General features: G+C 45.0%; 1 protein-coding gene across 4 annotated transcripts in view; it reads left to right on the forward strand.

Moving 5' to 3' along the window:
• Positions 1-21371, forward strand: part of STK32A (serine/threonine kinase 32A) — a 90558-nt gene that overhangs the window by 44429 nt on the left and 24758 nt on the right. For all 4 annotated transcript variants that reach the window (XM_054036416.1, XM_054036417.1, XM_054036418.1 and 1 more), the window contains one exon: positions 9846-9883. In XM_054036416.1, the coding sequence (XP_053892391.1) occupies positions 9846-9883 (38 nt within the window). The remainder of the gene's footprint in view (positions 1-9845; positions 9884-21371) is intronic.

Below are 21371 nucleotides of genomic sequence, written 5' to 3' on the forward strand. Positions count from 1 at the left end.
GTGCGGTCCTCCCGTTCGGCCTGGTGACAGCACCGAGAGTGTTTACCAAGTGCATGTCGATGGTAGCTGGTTACCTCAGGTGCCGGGGTATCCAGATCTACCCATATCTCGACGACTGGCTAGTCAAGGGCAGCTCCAGGTCTCAAGTCCAAAGGGATGTCATGGTGCTGCAGGCCAGGTGCTGCTCCCTGGGCCACCTGGTAAATGACAAAAAGTCAATGTTAGTGCCGGTGCAGAGGATATAGTTCATCGGAGCGGTTCTCGACTCGACCTGCGCTAAAGTGTTCCTGCCGCTGGAAAGGTCCCAAACATTGACGAACCTCATTGCGGAAGTCTCTGCGTTCCCTCTGACAACAGCCAGCATCTGTCTGCGCCTGCTGGGTCACATGGCAGAGTGAACTTACCTTGTCTGCCACGCTAGGCTCTGGATATGGCCCATGCAGCAATGGCTGGGGACAGTCTATTCCCAGTCCTGGGACCCCCAGAAAAGATAGTTACCATTCCCCAGATGATACTTACCTCGCTGTGATGATGGACTGACCACAGGACAGTCCTGGAAGGGGTTCCGTTCGAAAACCCTCCACATTCCATTGAGTTGGTGTCGGATGCCTCTGGCCTTGGCTGGGGTGGGGGGGCGCATCTCGGCGACCTCCAGACACAAGGGATGTGGTCCCTGGAGGAGGTGAAGTTGCACATAAATGTCAAATAACTCAGAGTGGTCTGGCTGGCGCGCGGAGTCTTCCTGCCCCACCTGTCAGGCAAGTTGGTACGAGTCCTGACGGACAACACAGCCTCGATGTTCTACATCAACAGGCAAGGGGGAGTGTGCTTGTTGGCTCTCTGTCAGGAGCCGCTCCGTCTATGGGACTTCTGCATCAGCCATGAAATCCACATGGAAGCTTGTCACCTTCCCGGCGTCAAGAATATGCTGGCGGACCAGCTCAGCAGGGACTTCTCCTCTCACACGAGTGGTCGCTCCATCCAGAGGTAGCCTGCATGATCTTCCAAAGGTGGGGAACTCTCCAAGTGGACCAGACAGAACAGGAAATGCCACTGGTTTTGTTCTCAGCAAGGTTTGGACAAGGGCTCCCTGTCCAAAGTCTTCCTCCTGTCACGGTCAGGGAGCCTGATGTACGCGTTCCCTCCGATTCCACTCATCAGCAGGGTCCTGGCCAAGATCAAGAGAGACAAGGTGCAGGTATCATGATCACCCTGACGTGGCCTCACCAGCACTGGTTCGGCATGCTCATGAACCTGACAGTGGCCCCTCCCTGGCCCCTGCCCAACCAACTGGACCTGTTGTCACAGGACCACAGGAAGAGATTCAACAGGTCCTCCTGGGAAGCAGGAAGCCCTCAACCAGACTGACTTACTTGGCCAAGTGGACGAGGTTTTCCCGCTGGGCATCCGAACATGGCGTCTCTCCCTCACGTTCTTCCATACAGGATGTCCTGTCTAGACTACCTACTCCCTTCCATTAGAGTGCATCTCGCGGCCACCTCCGCTTTTCACCCGCCGATCCAAGGACAGACGGTGTTTTCTCATGACATGACGGTCAGATGCTTGAGAGGGCTTGAGAGACTCTTCCCGCAGGTACAGACTCCTGTCCCACAGTGGGATCTTAACTTGGTCCTCTCTAGGCTCACCGGCTTGCCCTTTGAGCCGCTGGGCTTCTGCTCCCTTTCCCACCTGGTGGCGGTGACGTTGGTGAGACAAGTCTCTGAGATTAAAGCCTTGACCTCAGAACCGTCTTCTACAAAGACAAGGTTCAGTTGCAGCCCCACCTGGCTTTCCTGCCAAAGGTGGTGTCTACCTTCCATGTGAACCAGGACATCTTCCTCCCTGTGTTCTGTCCCAAACCACACGGGACTAGTGAAGAAAGGCGTCTTCACGCCCTGGACATCTGGAGGGCCTTGGCTTTTTACTTTGAACGTACTGAGCCTTTCCGTAAATCAACTCAGCTCTTCGTCGCTACTGCAGACAGGATGAAAGGCCTTCCAGTGTCTGCGCAGAGGATTTCCAATTGGATCACCTCATGCATAAGGACCAGTTACGACCTGGCGGGAGTTCTGCCGCCGCTGATTGTCAGAGCCCACTCAACGAGAGTTCAGGCGTCTTTGGCAGCCTTCCTGGCGCACATCCCTATCCAGGACATCTATAGAGCTGTAACGTGGTCCTCTGTCCATACGTTCATGGCTCGTTATGCCATCACTCAGCAGGCCAGGATGATACTGGGTTTGGCAAAGCTGTGTTGTAATCTACACGTCCATTAGCTCCTACCCACCTCCAGGGGTACTGCTTTGGGGTCACCTAATATGGAATGGACATGAGCAAGCACTCAAAGAAAAGACAGTTACCTTTTCCGTAACTGGGGTTCTTTCAGATGTGTTGCTCATGTCCATTCCACGACCCACCCTCCTTCCCCACTGTCGGAGTTTCTGGCAAGAAGGAACTGAGGGTGTGGGGAGCCAGCGGCGCTCCTTATACTACACCATACGGGCGCCACTCCAGAGCCAGTTCCCTACGGATACTGCTAAGGGAAAAACTTCTGGCACCGGTGCATGTGGTGAGCACCTACACCTAATATGGAATGGACATGAGCAACTCATCTCAAAGAGCACCGGAAAAGGTAACTGTCTTTTATCAGTGTAGGTTCAGGTTATTTTACTGTTATTTCACCCTTGAGCAACCATAATTGCATTGGTTTCATAAAATTAAAAGCAATGAAATAAAACCACCACTTGAAGAAATTCACATTGATCTTCAAGAGCCATTAAGTACATCGTGAAATTCGATTAATCCTTTTGTGTGGGGTAAAAATCATTTTTTGCTTTGCAATTTTCATAGACGCCATATTAGAGAATACCACATGGTTACTAGCAAATATTGCCCTGCTTCTGGGAAACTCTTACACCATCTGGCTGGGAATTCCCTTTTGGCCATTCCTCTTGATAAACATATTTATGAATAATCAACTTTCTGGGCAATTGAAAAAACCATAACACAGCTGGAAAATTCAGGCTTTGAAACAATTACAAAAACTCTTAAGATTAGAGAAATAATTAATCCAGTTTCATGAGGATAAACACAGTCCTTCTTGAAACTTTGTAAAGTGCATGGACCACTGTGTTACCTTCTTACTCTTCCCTTGATATCAGGTGCTTCTTCTGTTCTCCTCTCTTTCTTCTCTGAAAGTATAGCTGCTGTTGATTTTATTCACTGCGTAGTGTTGTCAAGCATATTCCAGGCTTAGTGATTAGCTGTATTCTCCTCCTTATGGGATGAAATTCACTCCTGTAGAGGGCCAGTATAAATCCTGTGTCTGATTTAAGCCTTGTTTTGGGCGATTACATGGAATTTAAGTATGCATATGCCCTGTTCTGGGCCTCTAAATTTGTGATTTTTACCCATGGAGAGGGATGGAGTGTGGAACTAATTCCAGGGGGCACATACCTTTCTCTTGTTATCTGTCCCTTTTTTAGATTTGGGCCTAGAGCACTGAGTTCAGATTCAAATTCACTGAAAGTTTGGCCTTGTGATATCCAGGGCTTTGGTTTGGGCCATTCTTTTTTTCCCCTCAATAAAATATTTATTACAAAAATTAACTACTGTGACAAAGTTCTGTCCTTGACTCCGTGGGTCCTGCGTTTCCTGACAGATTTTGCTAACTCCAGAGGCTCACTGTGACCCTCCACATAGCCCTTCTCTCTCTAGAGACAAGGGTCACAGTCTAGTGAGCCATTTTCATCATAAGCCAGTAAGGGAGGTGAGGAGAAACAATCCTCCCTCGCACAGTCTCTGTTGTCTCCCAGTATCAGTGATTAATCAGAGAGGGGAGGGGGAAGCCCAGGCCCACCCTCTACTCCAGGCTCCAGCCCAGGGACCCTAAAATTAGCAGCTATGGAAGCTGACTTTTTGGAAATAGGACATGTACAATTCCCTGGGCTACTTCCCCACAGCAGCCCCCACTCAATATCTTCTTCACAATTACCTCAGGGTCTCCTTCCTTGCACCTGATATGGATTCGTACTACTTCGTTCCTCCAACAGCACAGTCTCCCTCCTATAGCTCCTGACACCCACACCGCACTGAGTAACTGGGAGGCTTTTAACTAGTTCCAGCCAGTCCTTGATTGGCTTCAGGTGTCCCAATCAATCTAGCTGTCTCCACTGCCTTCTAGAAGGATCTTAATTGGCCCCAGGTGTTTTGATTAACCTGGAGCAACTGCCATTTGGTTACCATGGTACCAGGGATTTGTTTAGCCTGGGGCTAACATACCTGTTCCTCACTACTTTACTGTAGCCATCTGGCCTTGCCCCATCACACTACTTTTAGGGTATATATTCCTTATGATTGAAATATAATTCATATTAAACCAAAGTGGACTTCCATAACTAATCACTCATTTCTAAAATGTAATAGATGAAAGCAGAAACTATTGCAGTGCATTTTCTAACCAGTTTTGCCCTCTGCATCTCAGTTTTTAAAATGTCTGCCAAAGTGTGATAGGGCATGTTTTAAAATATTTCATATTTTTCATTTCATCATTTGAAAACTTTGAACAAATGTATGTCTTCCTGAATAACTACACTGTCATACTGCAGTGTAGTTTTCTCTTGCAAGCTCTTGGTAGGTACTGTTTGGCCAGAGAAGGGTAACTGGTTCAGAGTTTATGGGCCGATAGCGTCTAAATTATCACCGGACTGAAACCTATTGAACGGCCGTAGAACTCTGCAAAACTGGTGAACATTTCATGGCAAAATTTTACAAGGAAACATTTGTTCTTACATTTCAGGCAATTTTGCACTCTGTTTTTTAGTTTGTGAAATTCAATCAAAGGGTTATTTTTACATCGAAACATGAAAAAAAATGTTGATTTGGGGATGTCAATTTTTGAATTCCCCTTTTGATTTGAATGATCTAATATTTGTTTGGAATGGGCCATTTTAAAGGGGGACACTTTTAAGCAAACCAGTGCAATTTTTACACCAATTTTCAAATTCATAATGAAATTTTCATAGTGAAAAAAATCATTTAAGATGTCACTGAGAAAGTTTTGCTTGGTTACTCCTTTTGAAACCTCGCCAAGATATCCAACAAATAAAACATGTATCTGCCATGAAAAGCGGTTATTTTTAAGGAAGAGGGCATTGGTTTCAGATATGAAAACCGCCATGTGAAAACTGAATGTGAAGCAGAAAGCGGTACATCCCGACTCTGCTTGATATGTGTCTCCTGTTTAGGTCTGCTGACCCAAGGGAGGTCTGCTTTATGCCAATCAGAACATTCTGACGTAAACAGAGCTTTTGCACTTTTAGAGCCTTCCTATGATTGCACCTGACAGAAGGGGGGAAGCTTCTGCTTTTTCTGTTTTGTTCCAAAATATGATTCTATGATGTGATTGAATGCTTCTTAGTACAATACTGTGACACATTGGGGAATAGGTCTGTGTCTAATATGAATTCTATGAATTCTAAAGACAGATATTGACTTTCCGCCCACTATAGATGAGATTAAGAAAGCTGTTAGCCAGATGAGTTCAGGGAAGGCTCCTGGAAAAGATAGGGTACCAGCAGAGATATACAAAGCAGCAGGTCCAGCAGCACTAGCAGCATTCCACAGCATTTGGGAGGATGAAAACATACCACAGGACCTTCGCGATGCAACTATTGTCTCTCTTTTCAAGAACAAAGGCAGCAAAGCAGAATGTGGAAACTATAGAGGCATATCCCTTCCCTCTGTTGGAGGGAAGATCATCACCCGCATCATCTTGAACCGCCTAATAGCCAGTATTTCTGAGGCAAATCTACCTGAAAGTTAATGTGGTTTTCGACCTGGCCGGAGCACAGTCGAGATGGTGTTTGTTGTCAGACAAATACAAGAGAAGTGCATTGAACAGAACATGCACCTGTATGCTGTCTTCATAGATCTGACAAAGGCGTTTGATATCGTCAACAGGGAAGCCCTTTGGACTATTCTAACACGACTTGGCTACCCAAGAAAATTTGTCCAGATTATACGCCTTTTTCATGACAGCATGACAGGCAAAGTATTGTCTGATGGAGCCACCTCAGCCCCCTTTAACATCACCAACGGCGTGAAATAAGGATGTGTTCTCGCTCCTGTCCTATTTAACCTGTTCTTTGCATGTGTCCTTAACCATGTACTGAAAGATCTGGACCGAGGTATATACTTGAAATACCAGCACGATGGTTCACTTTTTGACCTCTGTCACCTGAATGCAAAGACTAAGACAGTGCAGAAACTCCTTCTTGAGGCACTCTTTACTGACGACTGTCCCCTCATGGCTCACACTGAAAATGATCTTCAGCACATTGTCAACAAGTTTGCTGAGGCCTCGCAACTTTTCAGACTAACTATCAGCCTCGGAAAGACAGAAGTTCTCCATCAACCTGCACCTGGATCAAATGCTTCTGTCCCGAGTATTTCCATCAACGGCACTCAGCTGAAAGTAGTGGAGAACTTTAAATATCTGGGTAGTGTCATATCCAGTGATGGATCACTGGGTAACGAGATCAATGCACGAATATCCAAAGCAAGCCAGGCACTTGGCTGTCTGCATGTTAAAGTTTTAAATCACCACAACATCCGGATGTCAACAAAACTGCTTGTGTACAGAGCTGTTGTTCTTTCATCTCTTTTGTACGGGTGCAAAACATGGACACTATATAGGCGTCACATCAAGCAGCTCGAAGCATTTCACATGTGCTGCCTCCGCAACATCATGAAGATCCGCTGGCAAGACAAAGTGCCCAATCTCGAGGTCCTCGAGAGAGCCCAGATGATCATCATTTCGATGCTTGTCATGAAGTCACAGCTACGTTGGACCGGTCATGTCAGCCACATGGATGCCAACAGAATCCCCTGTCAGCTTCTGTATGGTGAGCTCTCCCAGGGCATCCGGCATATAGTTCGTCCACGGAAACGTTACAAGGACACCATCGAAGCCAATCTGCAGTACAGCAGTATCAAACCTAGGGACCTTGAGGACGCCACCAGCGACAGAACACAGTGGCATGCAACAGTCAGAAATACCTGCATTGCCTTTGAGGAAGACCGCTGCCGGCGTCTACAAGAGGCACGTGAACGACGTCACCGAGCATCAGCAGCACACGATCCACTGACCGCGAACTTCCCATGCACCATCTGCAGCAAAATGTGCACCTCTAGAATTGGCTTGTACAGCCATCAGAGGGCACACCATAAGACCAACAACAGATGATCTGCACAGATTTTGTCATCATTGGATCGATGGACTACCAAGAGAGGAATATGAATTCTATTTGGTTTCATGAACACTATTTGTAATTGTAACAATCATTGTGAATTAGCCCATCCATTTTGTAGCAAAAACTTGACATTTAGTGGGGAAATTATATTTGGAAAGCATGGGTAATGGAGTGGAAAATTTGTGGATGACACCAAGCTGGGAGGAGTTACAAGTACTTTGGAGGGCAGGATTAGAATTCAAAATGACCATGACAAATTGGAGAATCAGTCTGAAATCAATAAGATGAAATTCAACAAAGACAAGAGTAAAACATTTAGGATGGAAAAATCAAATGCACAGCTACAAAATGGGGAATAACTGGCTAGGTGGTAGTACTGCTGAAAAAGATCTGAGGGTTGAAGTGGATCACAAATTGAATATGAGTCAATAATGTGATGCAGTTGCAAAAAAGGCTAATATCATTCTGGGGTGTATTAACGGGCGTGTCATATGTAAGACATAGGAGGTAATTGTTCCCCTCTGTTTGGCACTGGTGGGGCCACAGCGGGAATACTGTGTCCAGTTTTGAGTGCCACACATTAGAAAAGGTGTGGAAAAATTGGAGAGTCCAAAGGAGAGCCACAAAAATGATAGAAGGTTGAGAAAATGCGACCTGTGAGGAAAGGTTAAAAAAACTGGGCATGTTTAGTCTTGAAAAAAAAAGACCGAGGCAGGAGCTGGTAAGTCTTCAGATATGTTAAGGGCTGTTAGAAAGCGGAAGGTGATCAGTATTTCTCTGTGTCCACTGAAAATAGGACAAGAAGTAATGGGCTTAATCTCTAGCAAGGGAGATTTAGGTTAGGTATTAGGGAAAATTTTCTAACTATAAGGGTAGTTAACCTCTGAATAGGCTTCTGAGGGAGGTTGTGCAATCTCCATCACTGGAAGTTTTTAAGAACAAGTGGACAAACATCTGTCAGGGATGGTCTAGTTTTCTTGGTCCTGCCTCCATGCAGGGGGCTGGACTTGTTGACTTTTTGAGGTCCCTTCCATCCCTACATTTCTGTGATTCTGTAACAGAGACATCAGGGATTATTAGCACTGGATAGCTCTGCACTGGTGAAACAATGAATTTACTATGAGCAGGACCATTGATTTCAAATGGACTCTTCACAGAAACTTGTCTGGAGAGAAGGAAGGGGGCTGGAATTCCCCCACCCAGGTCTAAGTGAATGGCTCGGAGAGCTGAGGGACAGGGTCTGTTTAAAAAGGGGTGCTTCTCTAAACAAAAGGGGCCTTTTCATCTCCAGGACCAGAAGAAGGAGTGAAGGCAGGCGGGAACAAACCTGGGGATTTGCAAAGTGGGATGAAATCAGGCTAGGAGGGTTCATTCAGGAGTTCCTTGGTTTCTACAGATCTGTAACTGTCTAATGCTTTTTAAGAGTAAAGTATGTATGTGTTTAAGAAATTCCTATGCTAAGCCTGTGTTCCTGGCTTTCCTACCACACTGTTCCTGAAGGGTGAAGCTAGGAAAACAAGAGCTTCCACAGCCAGTGGACTCTGTGATAAACATGTAGAAGCAAGAAGGAGGCTCTGGAGGGCTGTGGCAGTGGTTCCAGGATTTAGGTGGCTGGACTGGAAGGTCCCACTGCCCAAGAATGTGGCAGATATGGGGTCTGCACCTGGAGAGTGCACCTGAGAGACCCAGAGCTAGGAATAGTGACCAGTCACTGCCCAGTTGGATCCCCTTACAACAGACTCAGAGGCACCAACTTCTCCTGGCGCCGGTGGTTGCTTGACCCCCCCCCCGGCCCCGCCCTGACTCCCTGCCCCCTCCCTGTGCCCCCATTCCAACCCCTTCCCCAAAGTCCCCGCCCCCTCCCTGCCCCTATTGGACTCCTTCCCCAAATCCCCGCCCCAGCCCTGCCTCTTTCCCACCTCACCTCCACCTCCACCCCTGAGTGCACCGCGTTCCCGCTCCTCCCCCTCCCTCCCACAGCTTGTTAAGCCGCGAAACAGCTGTTTTGCGGTGGCAAGTGCTGGGAGGAGACACTGGGCACTCAGGGGAGAAGGCAGAGGTGAGGTGAGCCGGGGCGGGGAGCTTGGGTGCAGTGCACCCACCAATTTTTCCCTGTGGGTGTTCCAGCCCCGGAGCACCCAAGGAATCGGCGCCTATGAACAGACTGGTGTTCATTCTGAGAGCAGGACTGGACCAGGATCTAACAAATACTACTTCCGATCAAAACAAAGCTAATAGTAAAAAGAACCACTAATCTAGCTGGACTATCAAGAACCAGACACTGCAAACCAAAGCAGCCACATGATCATATCATAGGAACTCTAGTCCGCCCTTCACTTCTTTATCATCATTAATCTAATTATGTCTAAATTAAGGATCACCGGCTCACAGAGGAAGAAATACAGGATAATCCCACCCCACAAGGTCTCTGGTATACCAAGCCTCTTACTCCTGTATGTAAAATGCCAACAAACGTGGGTGCTGTATAAATTATAATAATATATCTCACACAAACCTTTCCCTAGGCTTGTACAGTCACATTATGTGTCACCATTCTATGCTGACATCCCTTTTTCCCTTCTCTGTTACTTCTAGGGACATGAAGCCTGACAACATCTTACTGGATGAGCATGGTAAGTGCCGGTTGTTTTGTGGTAACTGGAACATACGCGTGCACAGAGCAGCACAGAGCGGGTGACTTGGAATGGGCACCTTCCAGCCTGGATTTGGAGCCTTGTATTATGCAATGTGTTGTGTTATCTGTGTTAAATTGTAAGCAGTTTGGGACAGGAACTGTCTTTTGTATTTTGTTTGTCTTCACCTGCTTTCTGTAAAGCACCATCATGTAATCTTCTGGTGCTTTACAGTCATAGAATACCAGGGTTGGAAGGGACCTCAGGAGGTCATCTAGTCCAACCCCCTGCTCAAAGCAGGACCAATCCCCAGACAGATTTTTGCCCCAGATCCCTAAATGGCCCCCTCAAGGATTGAGCTCACAACTCTGGGTTTAGCAAGCCAATGCTCAAACCGCTGAGCTCTCTTCTACATAAATGTCCCATAATTTACCTAGTCTGTTCTTAAATACTTACTGTAATTCAGTGACATTTCTAGAAGTCATTATTATAGGTGACGCAATTAGCGCTGCCTGGAGTTGATTGCCCAACACTTCTCCTTAGAAGATCCTGGTTTCAGTAGTTTTTTGTTTATAATGTAGATATAGATTTTAATCCTGGAATCTTTACTTAAGCCTTTCTCAGGCAGAACTTCAGATTAACTCCTGTATTACTCTCTACACTTTTTTTTTTTTTTACTCTGGCAAAACTCCCATTGAAAATTTGTCTGCTATTTATCTGCTTTTAAAATGTCAAATATCTGCTGAAAATCCTTGTAACCGGCTCATTTGTGAGAAATCTTTATTAGCGCTTGCAGTAAGCTACTTGTATAATAAAAAGCTGTTGCAGAGAGCATAGAATATATGAAAGTCATTATCACTTTGCAGGTTTGATGGGTTTTGGTGCAGATGCTGAAATTCCTAGAGAACTGCCATTGTTTTAGCTTGTAACTAGCTTTGCCTGGCATCACCACCTGTCCCCAGATTGTACTCATTTTGCATATGACCTCTAATTTCAAAGTGCTGGATAATTATTTATTTAAGAACTGTCAGAAAAGCTTTCCCTGCCTTTCTTTACAAATACACATCTCTTCCTGTCTCACTCAGGGACTTCCTTCTGTCTCCTCAGACACAGGTGTAAATAAATAAATGGGCCATATTGTCGCTCTCTCTCTGCCCCCAATTCCAATCCAACCCATTTGCATTCATCAGACGGCACACGTGGTCACCTATTGGCAATATCTAAGAATGCTTCTGGGGGTGGGGAGCTGCTAGCTAGCATTGTAGCTGGTTCCTACATCACCCTCTCCTCCTTGTCCTAGAGTGGGGAAGCCAGGCCCAGAAGGGGCAGTATTGGAGGTGGGAAGGCAAGTTGACAGAGCACTGCTCCATCCTGGCAATTCTTACCTAGTTGACTGTTGCCAATGGTGAAAAGTGCTGCTCTGGCCTATATTGAGACCACGGCTTGAGCTGTGAAGGGCAGATGTGCCACCTAATGTGTGCACTTTAATTGAATTCTTGTGGCACATCAAATTAGAACTGGTCCGGAAATGTCGTTTTTATTCCCTTGAATTTCAAATTCTGTTGAAACTTTCCATCAAAAGTTCATGTTTTCCTTATAAAAAACAAATTCCCCCCTCCCCCAAGTTGGTCAAAATTGAACATTTCCTATGGAAATTGCTGCTTTGACAAAAAAGCCATTTTTCACTGACAAAAATGTTTCAAATGACAAATTTCAACTATCTCTACATAACATATTAAAATTAATTCATTGATATGAGTACAGAAATCTGATTCAATAGCTTTGTGCACTAAAGGGCTCTTTAATCTAGTGGAGGAAGGCATAACAAGAACTAATGTCTGGAAGTTAAAACCAGACAAACGCAAATTAGAAAAATTCGTGCCATCTTTAACATTGAGGGTGATTAACCAGTGCAACAAACTAGCAAGGGAAGGGTGAATTTTGTCTCTTGCTGCCTTCAAATCAAGACTTGGATGCCTTTCCGGAAGACGTGTTTTAGCTCAATACAAGAGTAACTGGGTGAAGTTCTATGGCCTGTGTTATACAGGAGGTCAGACTAGATGATGTAATTGTTCCTTCTGGTCTTAAAATATATGAACAATCAACATTTTATCTTTGGCTTTGAGGCTGCTGAGGGATATCTTTTGGGGATATTTAATTGATTTCCTTCAGTCTTCACTAGCTGTCAGGCCACTAGAACACCTGTTTCTGTCCATTTTCTTGTATGTAGGGGGTGAAGTTCACTTCTGAGGAGCTGATGCTGTTATCCCCAATTGCAAGAGTGATGGAGTATTTTGACAGTCTGACCCAGTAGGTGTCAGTCATAGATGGCATTCAACTCTAAGTGGTGCCTTTGTTCTCATGTTCCTCTTGTTGTCCATATGCAGCCCAGCTCATTGGGGTTTTTCCCTTCTTTCTGTGGGTAAGCTTCTGAGTTCCCACCTCTCCTGATGAAATTGGTGGCCATTAAAAGTGCTCACCACCTCTGAGGATTTGGGTTTTACAGAGTCAAATTACAGAGAAGCCTGAGCACTAAATTCAGATCCAAAACTGGTTTAAATATTTCCCAGTACAAAGTGGTGCTTGGATCTGGGATTGTGTTTGCTTGAAATCAGGATAACTGCGAACTTCCTTGATGTCTGTGCAATTGGGGCTGGTTTTTTTGGCCCCATCTCTAGTTCAGTCTGAAATTTTAATTGGTTCAGGTTGATGATGGATTTGTTTCAGTGTGTTCTTTTCTGGAGTTGTGCCCTGAGCTCCAGTGCTCTCCTGACTGTGACTTTCTGCTCTGTGGTTTCTCTCCCTGTGTTTGCTTCGCCATGGCAGTAGAGGTGTGTAATTCTATTCATGCATGCAAAAAGCTTTTTACCTACAGTTCACATTTTTGTTTTCCCCTGAGCAATTGTTCTTGCAGCATCTGCATCTATATTTAGACTGGTAGATTATGCTTGTTTTCCAGTGGCTCTTCCCCGTTGGGATGGAGCTACAGACTCCACTTCCATCTCATGTTACTTTGCCAGGTTTATGCCCGCACTATATGGGTACAGAGGAAGCTCTGTCGTCTGTTCACAGATGTTCTTTCTATTTTTTGTTGTTTTGGTTCTTCCTTTAGGTGTAAGGGTCAGATTTTGAAAGGCATTTAAGTGCTTAAAGATGCGAATAGGTGCTTCTGAAAGCCCTACTAGTCATCTAACTTCTTCTTTAGGCACCTAAATACCTTTAAAAAAATCTGGCCTTAAGTGTATTCATTTAGATTCTGCTTGCCATCTGCCTAGCTTTGGGCATCCATTCAGTTCAATGCAGGCCTTTGGCCAAACTGTACATCTGTGAAATATATTTCAACAATTAAGCTCTACTTTCACATTGAAAGATATTAGTGTTTGGGTTACAAAGGGCACTGACTTTTTATGGATTTTGACCTTTAACTATCTTTGTAGATAGGACTTTCTTTTGTAAATTTTACTTATTCCTGATCAGTGGAAATACCTATTATCACATTACACATTAAAATAATTTTTATTGCATTGACTTGAATAAACTGAATATACGTACATAATATATTTGCAACTACTGTAATTTGGTTCACAGTCTGTAAGGGGTTGTTATGCATTGGAGATGAAATTCAGCCCAGTGCAGAGAGCTGGGTGAAGCTCTATGTACCACTGAAGTTCCAACCAAGGACCTACGTTGGGGCTTAAATGGCATAGTCTCTAGAAGGACCTAGGTGTAGTCCCTAGAAGGGCCAATTCATCTCCCACTCAGGTCAGTGGACTTCAATGAGAGTTGGATTGAACCCTGGGAAAGAAGCCTCTTTCAACACCTGGTGATCACTAAATAATCATTCCAAGGCTAAGATGATAGTTCTTTTTGATAATTTGCACATACCTCTTGGATTAAAGAAACCACAGGTTCATCTGAGAATGAAAGAATCCAGTTAATGTAAATTTGCAGGAATCATGATTATTGTTCAAAAGAATTTGCTTAGTTTTACTACACTAACAAAACTGAGACAGAAGTGTCTCGAAATGGCATCCGCTCACTTCTGTTTCCTCTGCTGCAGCCAGGAGTTTCCGCTTCTCACATTGGTTGGTACTGAATTATACTAGTTCATCCTATCTCATATATAAAATCAGTAGATCCTAGCATGTAGCCAAGATCCTTTGCTAGTAACACCAGTCTGGGATTTACCTGTAACTGTCCAAGGTGAACTGGGCTGGCAAGCCATGAAGACTAATTTGAACTTTTAGTTTTTAGACTTAAAACATCCTGTTCACACTCATGGGGTTTCTTAACTCTTAAATTCCCAGCAACAGCCATGGATGGAATGAATAGGCTGCTTTCCTACCAAATATTAGACTGTAGCTACATCCCCAGCTGCAAATATTGAGGACTGAACAGACATAGATTATGATGTCAGGTGACCCTGCAACATTTTTGGCTTTCAGAACCCTGCTTCCAGCTTAGTGTTCTAATCAATCTGAGCTCTTGAGAGGTTAAAAGTTTTTAGGAAACTTGGGATGTGTTTAAATTAATCCCTTCAAATAAGTGATACATCCAGAAGAGCATGGATTTTGGCTCAGAATATCAAAGTCTGAATAATAATAACAGCATCTATAATTCATATACATTAATGTGATTTCCTGCAAAGAGGAGATGAGTGGCAGAGAGAATGAAAGCTGACACAAGGATGTGAAAAGAACCAAGCATTTGTCTCATCTCTACGCAGCTCCTCCTTCAAGTGCTCTCCAAGGATTCAGTGCTGGGGTTTTCTTTTTGGAGTGAGAAGGGTGGTCTGGCTGATTTTGGAAGGCTGTTGAATTGGTAAAGGCAACACATGTTCTGTCTGCTAATTAGTCGGTGGCTGATAGATGCACTCTGACATCTCAGTCATGTTCTTCCAGCAGTGCAGATGGCAGGCCAGAGGGACAGTGGCTCCTCAAGCTTTGCTTTCTTCCATCGAAATCACGCCAGACTGAAGCCTCACAGCATCCAGAAGGAAGTCTGTGCTTCTGTCAGCACTAACCCTACCTACAGGGCACTCAGCAGGGTGTGGCCTTAATAGTGCTCTTAGCATATAAGCATTTATAGCAATCAGTGCAGAGAACCACGTTTCCCAGTTTCAGGCCAGGCAGGCTGTCCGTGGAATGTGAAACTGCTGAAACTCCAGAAAGTGACTATTTTGGAGTTATTCAGCATTGTCCTCTCCCGATGAAGGTGGATATATTAACCAATGAGCTGCGGCCCCATGGCCTTTATACTCAGACACTGTTTGGAATAAGACTTACCTACCTTTCGTGCCTAATCTATTATTTGTATTACAGTAGTGCCTAGAGGTATCCTAATTGAGGGTTCCTAGTGCCAGCACTCTTCACAAACGTCACAAAGAGACAGTCCCTTCCCAAGGGGCTTACAGTCTAAGCACTGTACAGTTAAATTTGCTTAATGTTGCCCATTTAAGACTTCATACTGGATACTCAACTTCACCTCCCTCTGTTGAAGCTCTGATTATTTTCTATTTTCATAGATTCTAAGTCCAGAAGGGACTGTTGCGATCATCTAGTCTGACCTCCTGTATAAAACACAGGCCATAGAACTTCCCCAAAATAATTCCTAGAGCCCATCCTGTAAGCATGGCCTACGTTCTTTGTTCCTAGATGTATACATTTACATTTAGTTGTATTAAAACACATATTGTTTGCTTGCACCCAGCATACCAAAACAGTCTAGATCACTCTGTATTAGTGACTTGTCCTCTTTATTATTTACCACTCCCACAATGTTTGTGCTATCTGCACACTTTATCAGTGATGATTTTAGGTTTTCTTCCAGGTCATTGATAAAAGTGTTAAATAGCGTAGAACCCAGTGGGACCCTGCTTGTAACCCACCCACTCGGGAATGATTCCCCATTTATAATTACACCTTGACATCTATCAGTAGCGAGCTTTAATCCATGTAATGTGTGCCATGTTAATTTTATATCATCTCGTTTTTTAATCAAAATATCATGTGATACTCCATAAAACACTGTACAGAAGTCTAAGTACATGAACACTATTCACTTTATCAACCAAACTTGTAATCTCATTAAAAAAAAAAATTAAGTTAGTTTGGCAGGCTCTATCTTCCATAAACCCATGTTGATTAGCATTAATTACCTAACTCTCCATTAATTCTTTATTAATCAAATACCACGTCAACCACTCCATTACCTTGCCCAAGTTTGATGTCAGACTGACAGGCCTATAATACCTGGGCCATCCAGTTTACCCTGTTTAAATATTAGCACAACACTACCTTCTTTCCTGTTTTCTAGAATTTCCCCGGTGTTCCAAGATTTATTGAAAATCAACATTAATGGTCTAGCCAGTTCCTCAGCCAGCTCTTTGTAAACTCTTGGATGGAAGTTATACGAACTTGCTGATTTTAAAATGTCTAACTTTACTAGCTGCTGTTTCTGACTCATGATCCTGTTAATCTCCCATTGCAACAGACCATGGGAGAGACCAAATTGGACAACACACACTAAGATTTCAGTAAACGATATAGACATAGATGTTGATATAAATGGCCCTTCCTCGGGTCTCAGCCAAAGATGGTACTTAAAATCCTCACCTCCAGTGTGGAGGGATTCCCTGCAGAGAAGGCTGACATGCTGTCTGGCATGAAAGCAAATATCATATGCCTGCAAGATATACTCAAAGAGACAGTAGCACCAAATATCCCTTGCACTCATATTGCTGTGAACATTGAAAGCAACATTTATGGCAGTATCACAGTGCTAGTGGGCCTTCAGGAAGGATCATGGCCTAACAGGCCCATGACAACTCTGTGGGGAATACCTGGGAGCAAACAGGTGGTACCCTCTAGCTAATTAGAAATAAACCAATTGAGTTAGAGGGAGACTGCTAGAATGCTATAAAGAGAAAGTTGCCCAGCAGAGGGGTGGGAAGCTCTCGCTAGAAAAGCTCTGTGACAAGCTGGAGGAACACACAAGAGGTGGAATAGGCCTCTGTGGGGACAAGCCCTGAATGGGGGCTTAGAGTTGACAGTAAGAGCCCCCAGAGAACTGTTGGCAGGGCTGCCCAGACGGAGGGAAGTGGGGCAATTTGCCCCGGGCCCTGGCCGAGAATCCCTTTCCTCATCTGGTGGCAGTCCGGGTCTTCGGCGGCATTTCGGTGGTGGGGGGCCCTTCAGTCACTCCGGGTCTTCGGCAGCATTTCGGCGGCGAGGGGCCCTTCAGTCGCTCTGAGTCTTCAGCAGCATTTCGGCGGCGGGGGGCCCTTCAGTGCTGCCAAAGACGCAGAGCGACTGAAGGGCCCCCCGCCGCCGAAATGCCGCAGACTTGGAGCGCCGCCTGGTGAGTACAGGCTCCCCCGCTTTGCCTCAGGCCCCCTGAATCCTCTGGGTGGCCCTGACTGTTGGAGTCCCTGGGGATGGGAGACAGTGGGGAGCTTCTGTGAGGAAGCTCCAGGAAGAGAGCTGGAGACTGCCTCTAGACCAGAGAGAGCTACAGTGAGAGCCTGGCTCCTGGGAATGGAACAGGAAGATGAAGAGACCAAGAGACACTCTGGAGAAGGAGCAAGTAACTAAGAGATTAGCTCTCCAAGGACGAATAGCAGGATAGGAACTGAACCCCAGCATGGGCACGAGTGGAGCAGCTGAGTCTGGGAGGTAAGCAGGACTGCTGGTGATTTACTGAAGAAAGGAGATAAGAAGCCAATGACTTCAGTGAGGAGGAAACCGAAGCCTGGGACAATTTCTTTGTTAGTTTATTGATGAATAGCCCTCCTCCTCCCTCCCCAACATGAGCTTATTGAAGGTAAAGTCTGATGCAGATAAAGTCTGATTTATGTAGCCAAAAGAGGAAACCGAGGCACAACAAGGCCTGGGCTTGTGACAAAGTGGTACCAGACTGAGTAAACATAGTTGTGGGCGGAAATGTGGACATGGAGGAAGTCTTGCGGATCCTGCAACAAGAGGCAGCAACATTAGAGCAACTGAAGACGACTTCAGTAAGGGAAATGGATACCTCAACTGAGCTACTGCTAGTGATCAAAGTGATAAAGTGACAACAAGACAGAGTTTGACAAGAGCTCCAAAACACACAGACATGGTCTCCCCATCATGATTTTTCTGGGAAGTGTAAGGAACGTTGGAGCCTTGAGGACTATGGAAGCTGGATGAGAGGAGAAACCCATGAAGGAGGTGTCCGCCTGGGGCAAACTACCCCTGGGTGTAATCAGACTAAGGAACAGGGGGATGTCTGTTAGAAAATGAGATTAGAGGGGTCTTGCGGGAAGAACCTCGGAGCCTACCAAAGAGAAATGCCCTCACAACTGTGGGGGAGGGGGAGAGTGGAGGGGGAAACTCTCTCACTGTGATGATAGAGTGGGTGATACAGGGTCTTGGAGACAGCACCTGATAGAGGAAGCTCTGCTAGTAGGCAGTGCTTAATAAGGGAAAGGAGACAGGTTCCCAAATGGAGATTGTGATGGAGAGTGGGTATGGAGGAAGATGGGCTCCTGGTTCAGTCCTAAACACTAAAGGGATCTATATTGACTGTGCCCTGGGGAGGGTATGGAGTGTAGTGTGGGCCACAATGCACAGGATCCGAAATGGCATGGACTAAGGACTTGTTCCCTCCAGGGCTGGGTTTGGGAACTTGTGGGGAGCAGGGCCAGTGCACCTGTGCCTGGTCTGAGGACCCCAATTGATACTGAGCTCATTCAATCCTGTAGGATCATCACAGTGCAGAGGCGACTTGTGGGGGGAGGGCATGGAGGGTCAAGTACTTTCCCCAGATTGGCTGGTCAGGGTGAGGAGCTAGGGTGACCAGATGTCCTGATTTTATAGGGACAGTCCTGATTTTTGGGTCTTTTTCTTATATAGGCTCCTATTACTCCCTACCCCCTGTCCTGATTTTTCACATTTGCTGTCTGGTCATCCCTAAGAGGAGCTCTGTCCTTCTCTCCCTCCATTACTAATTGATTACTATTGATAATTCCCCCCCCTCCCCAATCTAGTAAAGGACCATACCATTATTGGGATTCTTTTTGTTCCCAATATATTTTTAAAAACTTCTTATTGTCCTTAACTCTGATGGCCATAGAGTTCTTCTTGTGTCTCTTTACTTCCCTTATCAATTTTCTATAGTTTCTACCTTCTAATTTATATTAATTACTATCAATTTTCCCTCTCTTCCATTTGTTGTATATTACTTTTTTATAGCGGCTTTCACTTCCCCTCTAAACCAAGTTGTTCTTTTAACTAATATGGCCATCTTCCTTGATTGTAGCTTTTGGAGCGTCTATTAAAGTGTTCTTAAACAGTTCCCAATTGTCACTCACATTTTTCTGACTAAATTCTTCCTCCCAGCTGATTTGGCTCATAATTGTTTTCAGCTTTGTGAGCTTGACCCTTTTAAATTTCAAAGTTATATTGATTAGTGGTCTGGACTTTATTCTATTTTATTTCCTCTCTACCTGTGTGTTTCTGTGAGATATTTGTATAGCACTTTATATCCTGATCACTACATGAACTTGGGAAAGTCTCATAGGCTCTAATTTTGGTTTTTAATTTAGTCACAGAGTACCTGTATCAATAGCCCTATTCTTGCTTCACAAGAAATATTTAGCCAGGATTGTGGAGAGGCACATAAAACCCTCTTGCATCATTCAGGCCAGAAATTCATTACTAGAGTCTCTGTTCTTGCTCTCCAGAAAAGCTGATCTTATTTTAATTATATGGCTTTAACACCTGAAATAAAGCTGGGAGTGAATCCCTAGCTATGCATAAGCAATACTATTTGATTTCATGAGCCCTTAACTCAGTGAGCAGAGGTGGAGGTTCTTACAGGTGTGGGCTTGATCTCTGTGGTAAAGGAAGGAAAAGCAATTCAACAATGTTCTCCTGTTTCAGAAAAAAGGCTGAGGAGTCTGTGAAATATCATAACATGCACAGAACCTCTCTATGAAGCTTGCTGTTCCTGATAAAGACACTGTTCCTGTCAAGCTCGGCACTCTGCAATCCCACTGAAGTCTTTGGGGACTGAGAGGCTCAGCACCTTTCAGGAGATGCTTGAACTCAGTGGGAGTTGAGGGCACCCAGTCACTGGCAGCCTTCAGCACCTTGCAGGGTTGTGTCCACACAGCCCACAGGGGTTCAAAAGGTGAAATTCACTGCAGTGCAGAGGGCCTTGCAATGGGTGTTCGCACCACTCTGCATGGGAGGTCTGCCCGCTGAGTGGCTGCCTGACTGTTCCTTGTATGTGACAGGAAGGGTCTTGGCTCAGGCTCCACATAGAATGCCATGAAAGGCCACATTAGGGGAAGGCTGGAGGGGGAAGGGAGTGCACAGGAGTTATAAAGCCATATTTATGCTGATCCAGTGGCCCCAACACCACCTTCAGCAGGTGCAGAGGGACTGTGCCTGTTAATCCAGGACTCAGCAGACGCTGTGGATTTCACCTCCCTAACTGCCATGTGCTCCATGCACTTAGAGCCCAAATACTCAAGTTCTAGGTGGTTGCAGTGATTTCACCCTTAATGCCCCTGCCTTCCTTATGCCATGTTGGCATTTAGGTTTGCATACGTGTTTTTGTTGCCATTTTGGGGAGCAATATTACCTTAAAAGTGCCCTCCTTGTTACACTAATATAAGATCCTGTTGGTATTATTTTAAGAGGAATGAGGCAAAAATGCCAGGTTTATTGTAAATACAGAGAGAGAGAGAGCGAGAAATCAGGATATGCAATTCAATATTATTTCACTACCATTCCTTATTCATTCACACACTCATTCATACAAGTTCTGCAGAGTTGTTATAGTTACCAGCCTAGGGGTTGCTCATGGCACAGTACTGGCCAGGTAGTCTGCACATGAGGGTGGAGCCGAGTCCTTGTCAGATGTGCATCCGATGCTCCTGGAGGGTGGTTGCAGAACCAAACTCAAAGGTTTTCTGTCTTTAGAGTCTGTTCTTATAGGATTTTGTCCTTATACAAGTCTATGGGAATTGCTTCGTCCTGCTGATGTTTGTTTGAGGTGATTATCAATTAGCAGGTGGCACATCCGTGATGGCTGAATGTCTGAGTGTTATCTTGTTCTTCGGGGGTCTTCAGTCCTCCATGGGGAGGGGCAGGGAGGAGCACTTGGGTGGATTCCGGCCTGCCCTCTGGGGGTCATCCAGTTATCTCTAGTCTGCGCATTCTTCAGCCAATCGAGACTGAAGTTGTAATTCTTAGGCTGGCACTTCCCTGACCATTCGTGCTTTATCTAAATCAATTTATCCTTTATCTAAATCAAGCATCCATTCACATACATCCTCTATTTTAATATACATTTATCACTTATTACTTTATTATTTCTTAACTTCTAGCAACTCTCAGGATGTTGCAAATCTACTTAAACTTTAACATACATAGCAAACAAGTTAAAAGCTGTGTTCTGTTTTGAAGAACAATTACAGTTGTTTTTGCAAAGCCTGATTCCT

The sequence above is a fragment of the Malaclemys terrapin genome, chromosome 8 (genome assembly GCF_027887155.1).
Source record: "Malaclemys terrapin pileata isolate rMalTer1 chromosome 8, rMalTer1.hap1, whole genome shotgun sequence".
Classification (NCBI taxonomy): Eukaryota; Metazoa; Chordata; order Testudines; family Emydidae; genus Malaclemys; species Malaclemys terrapin.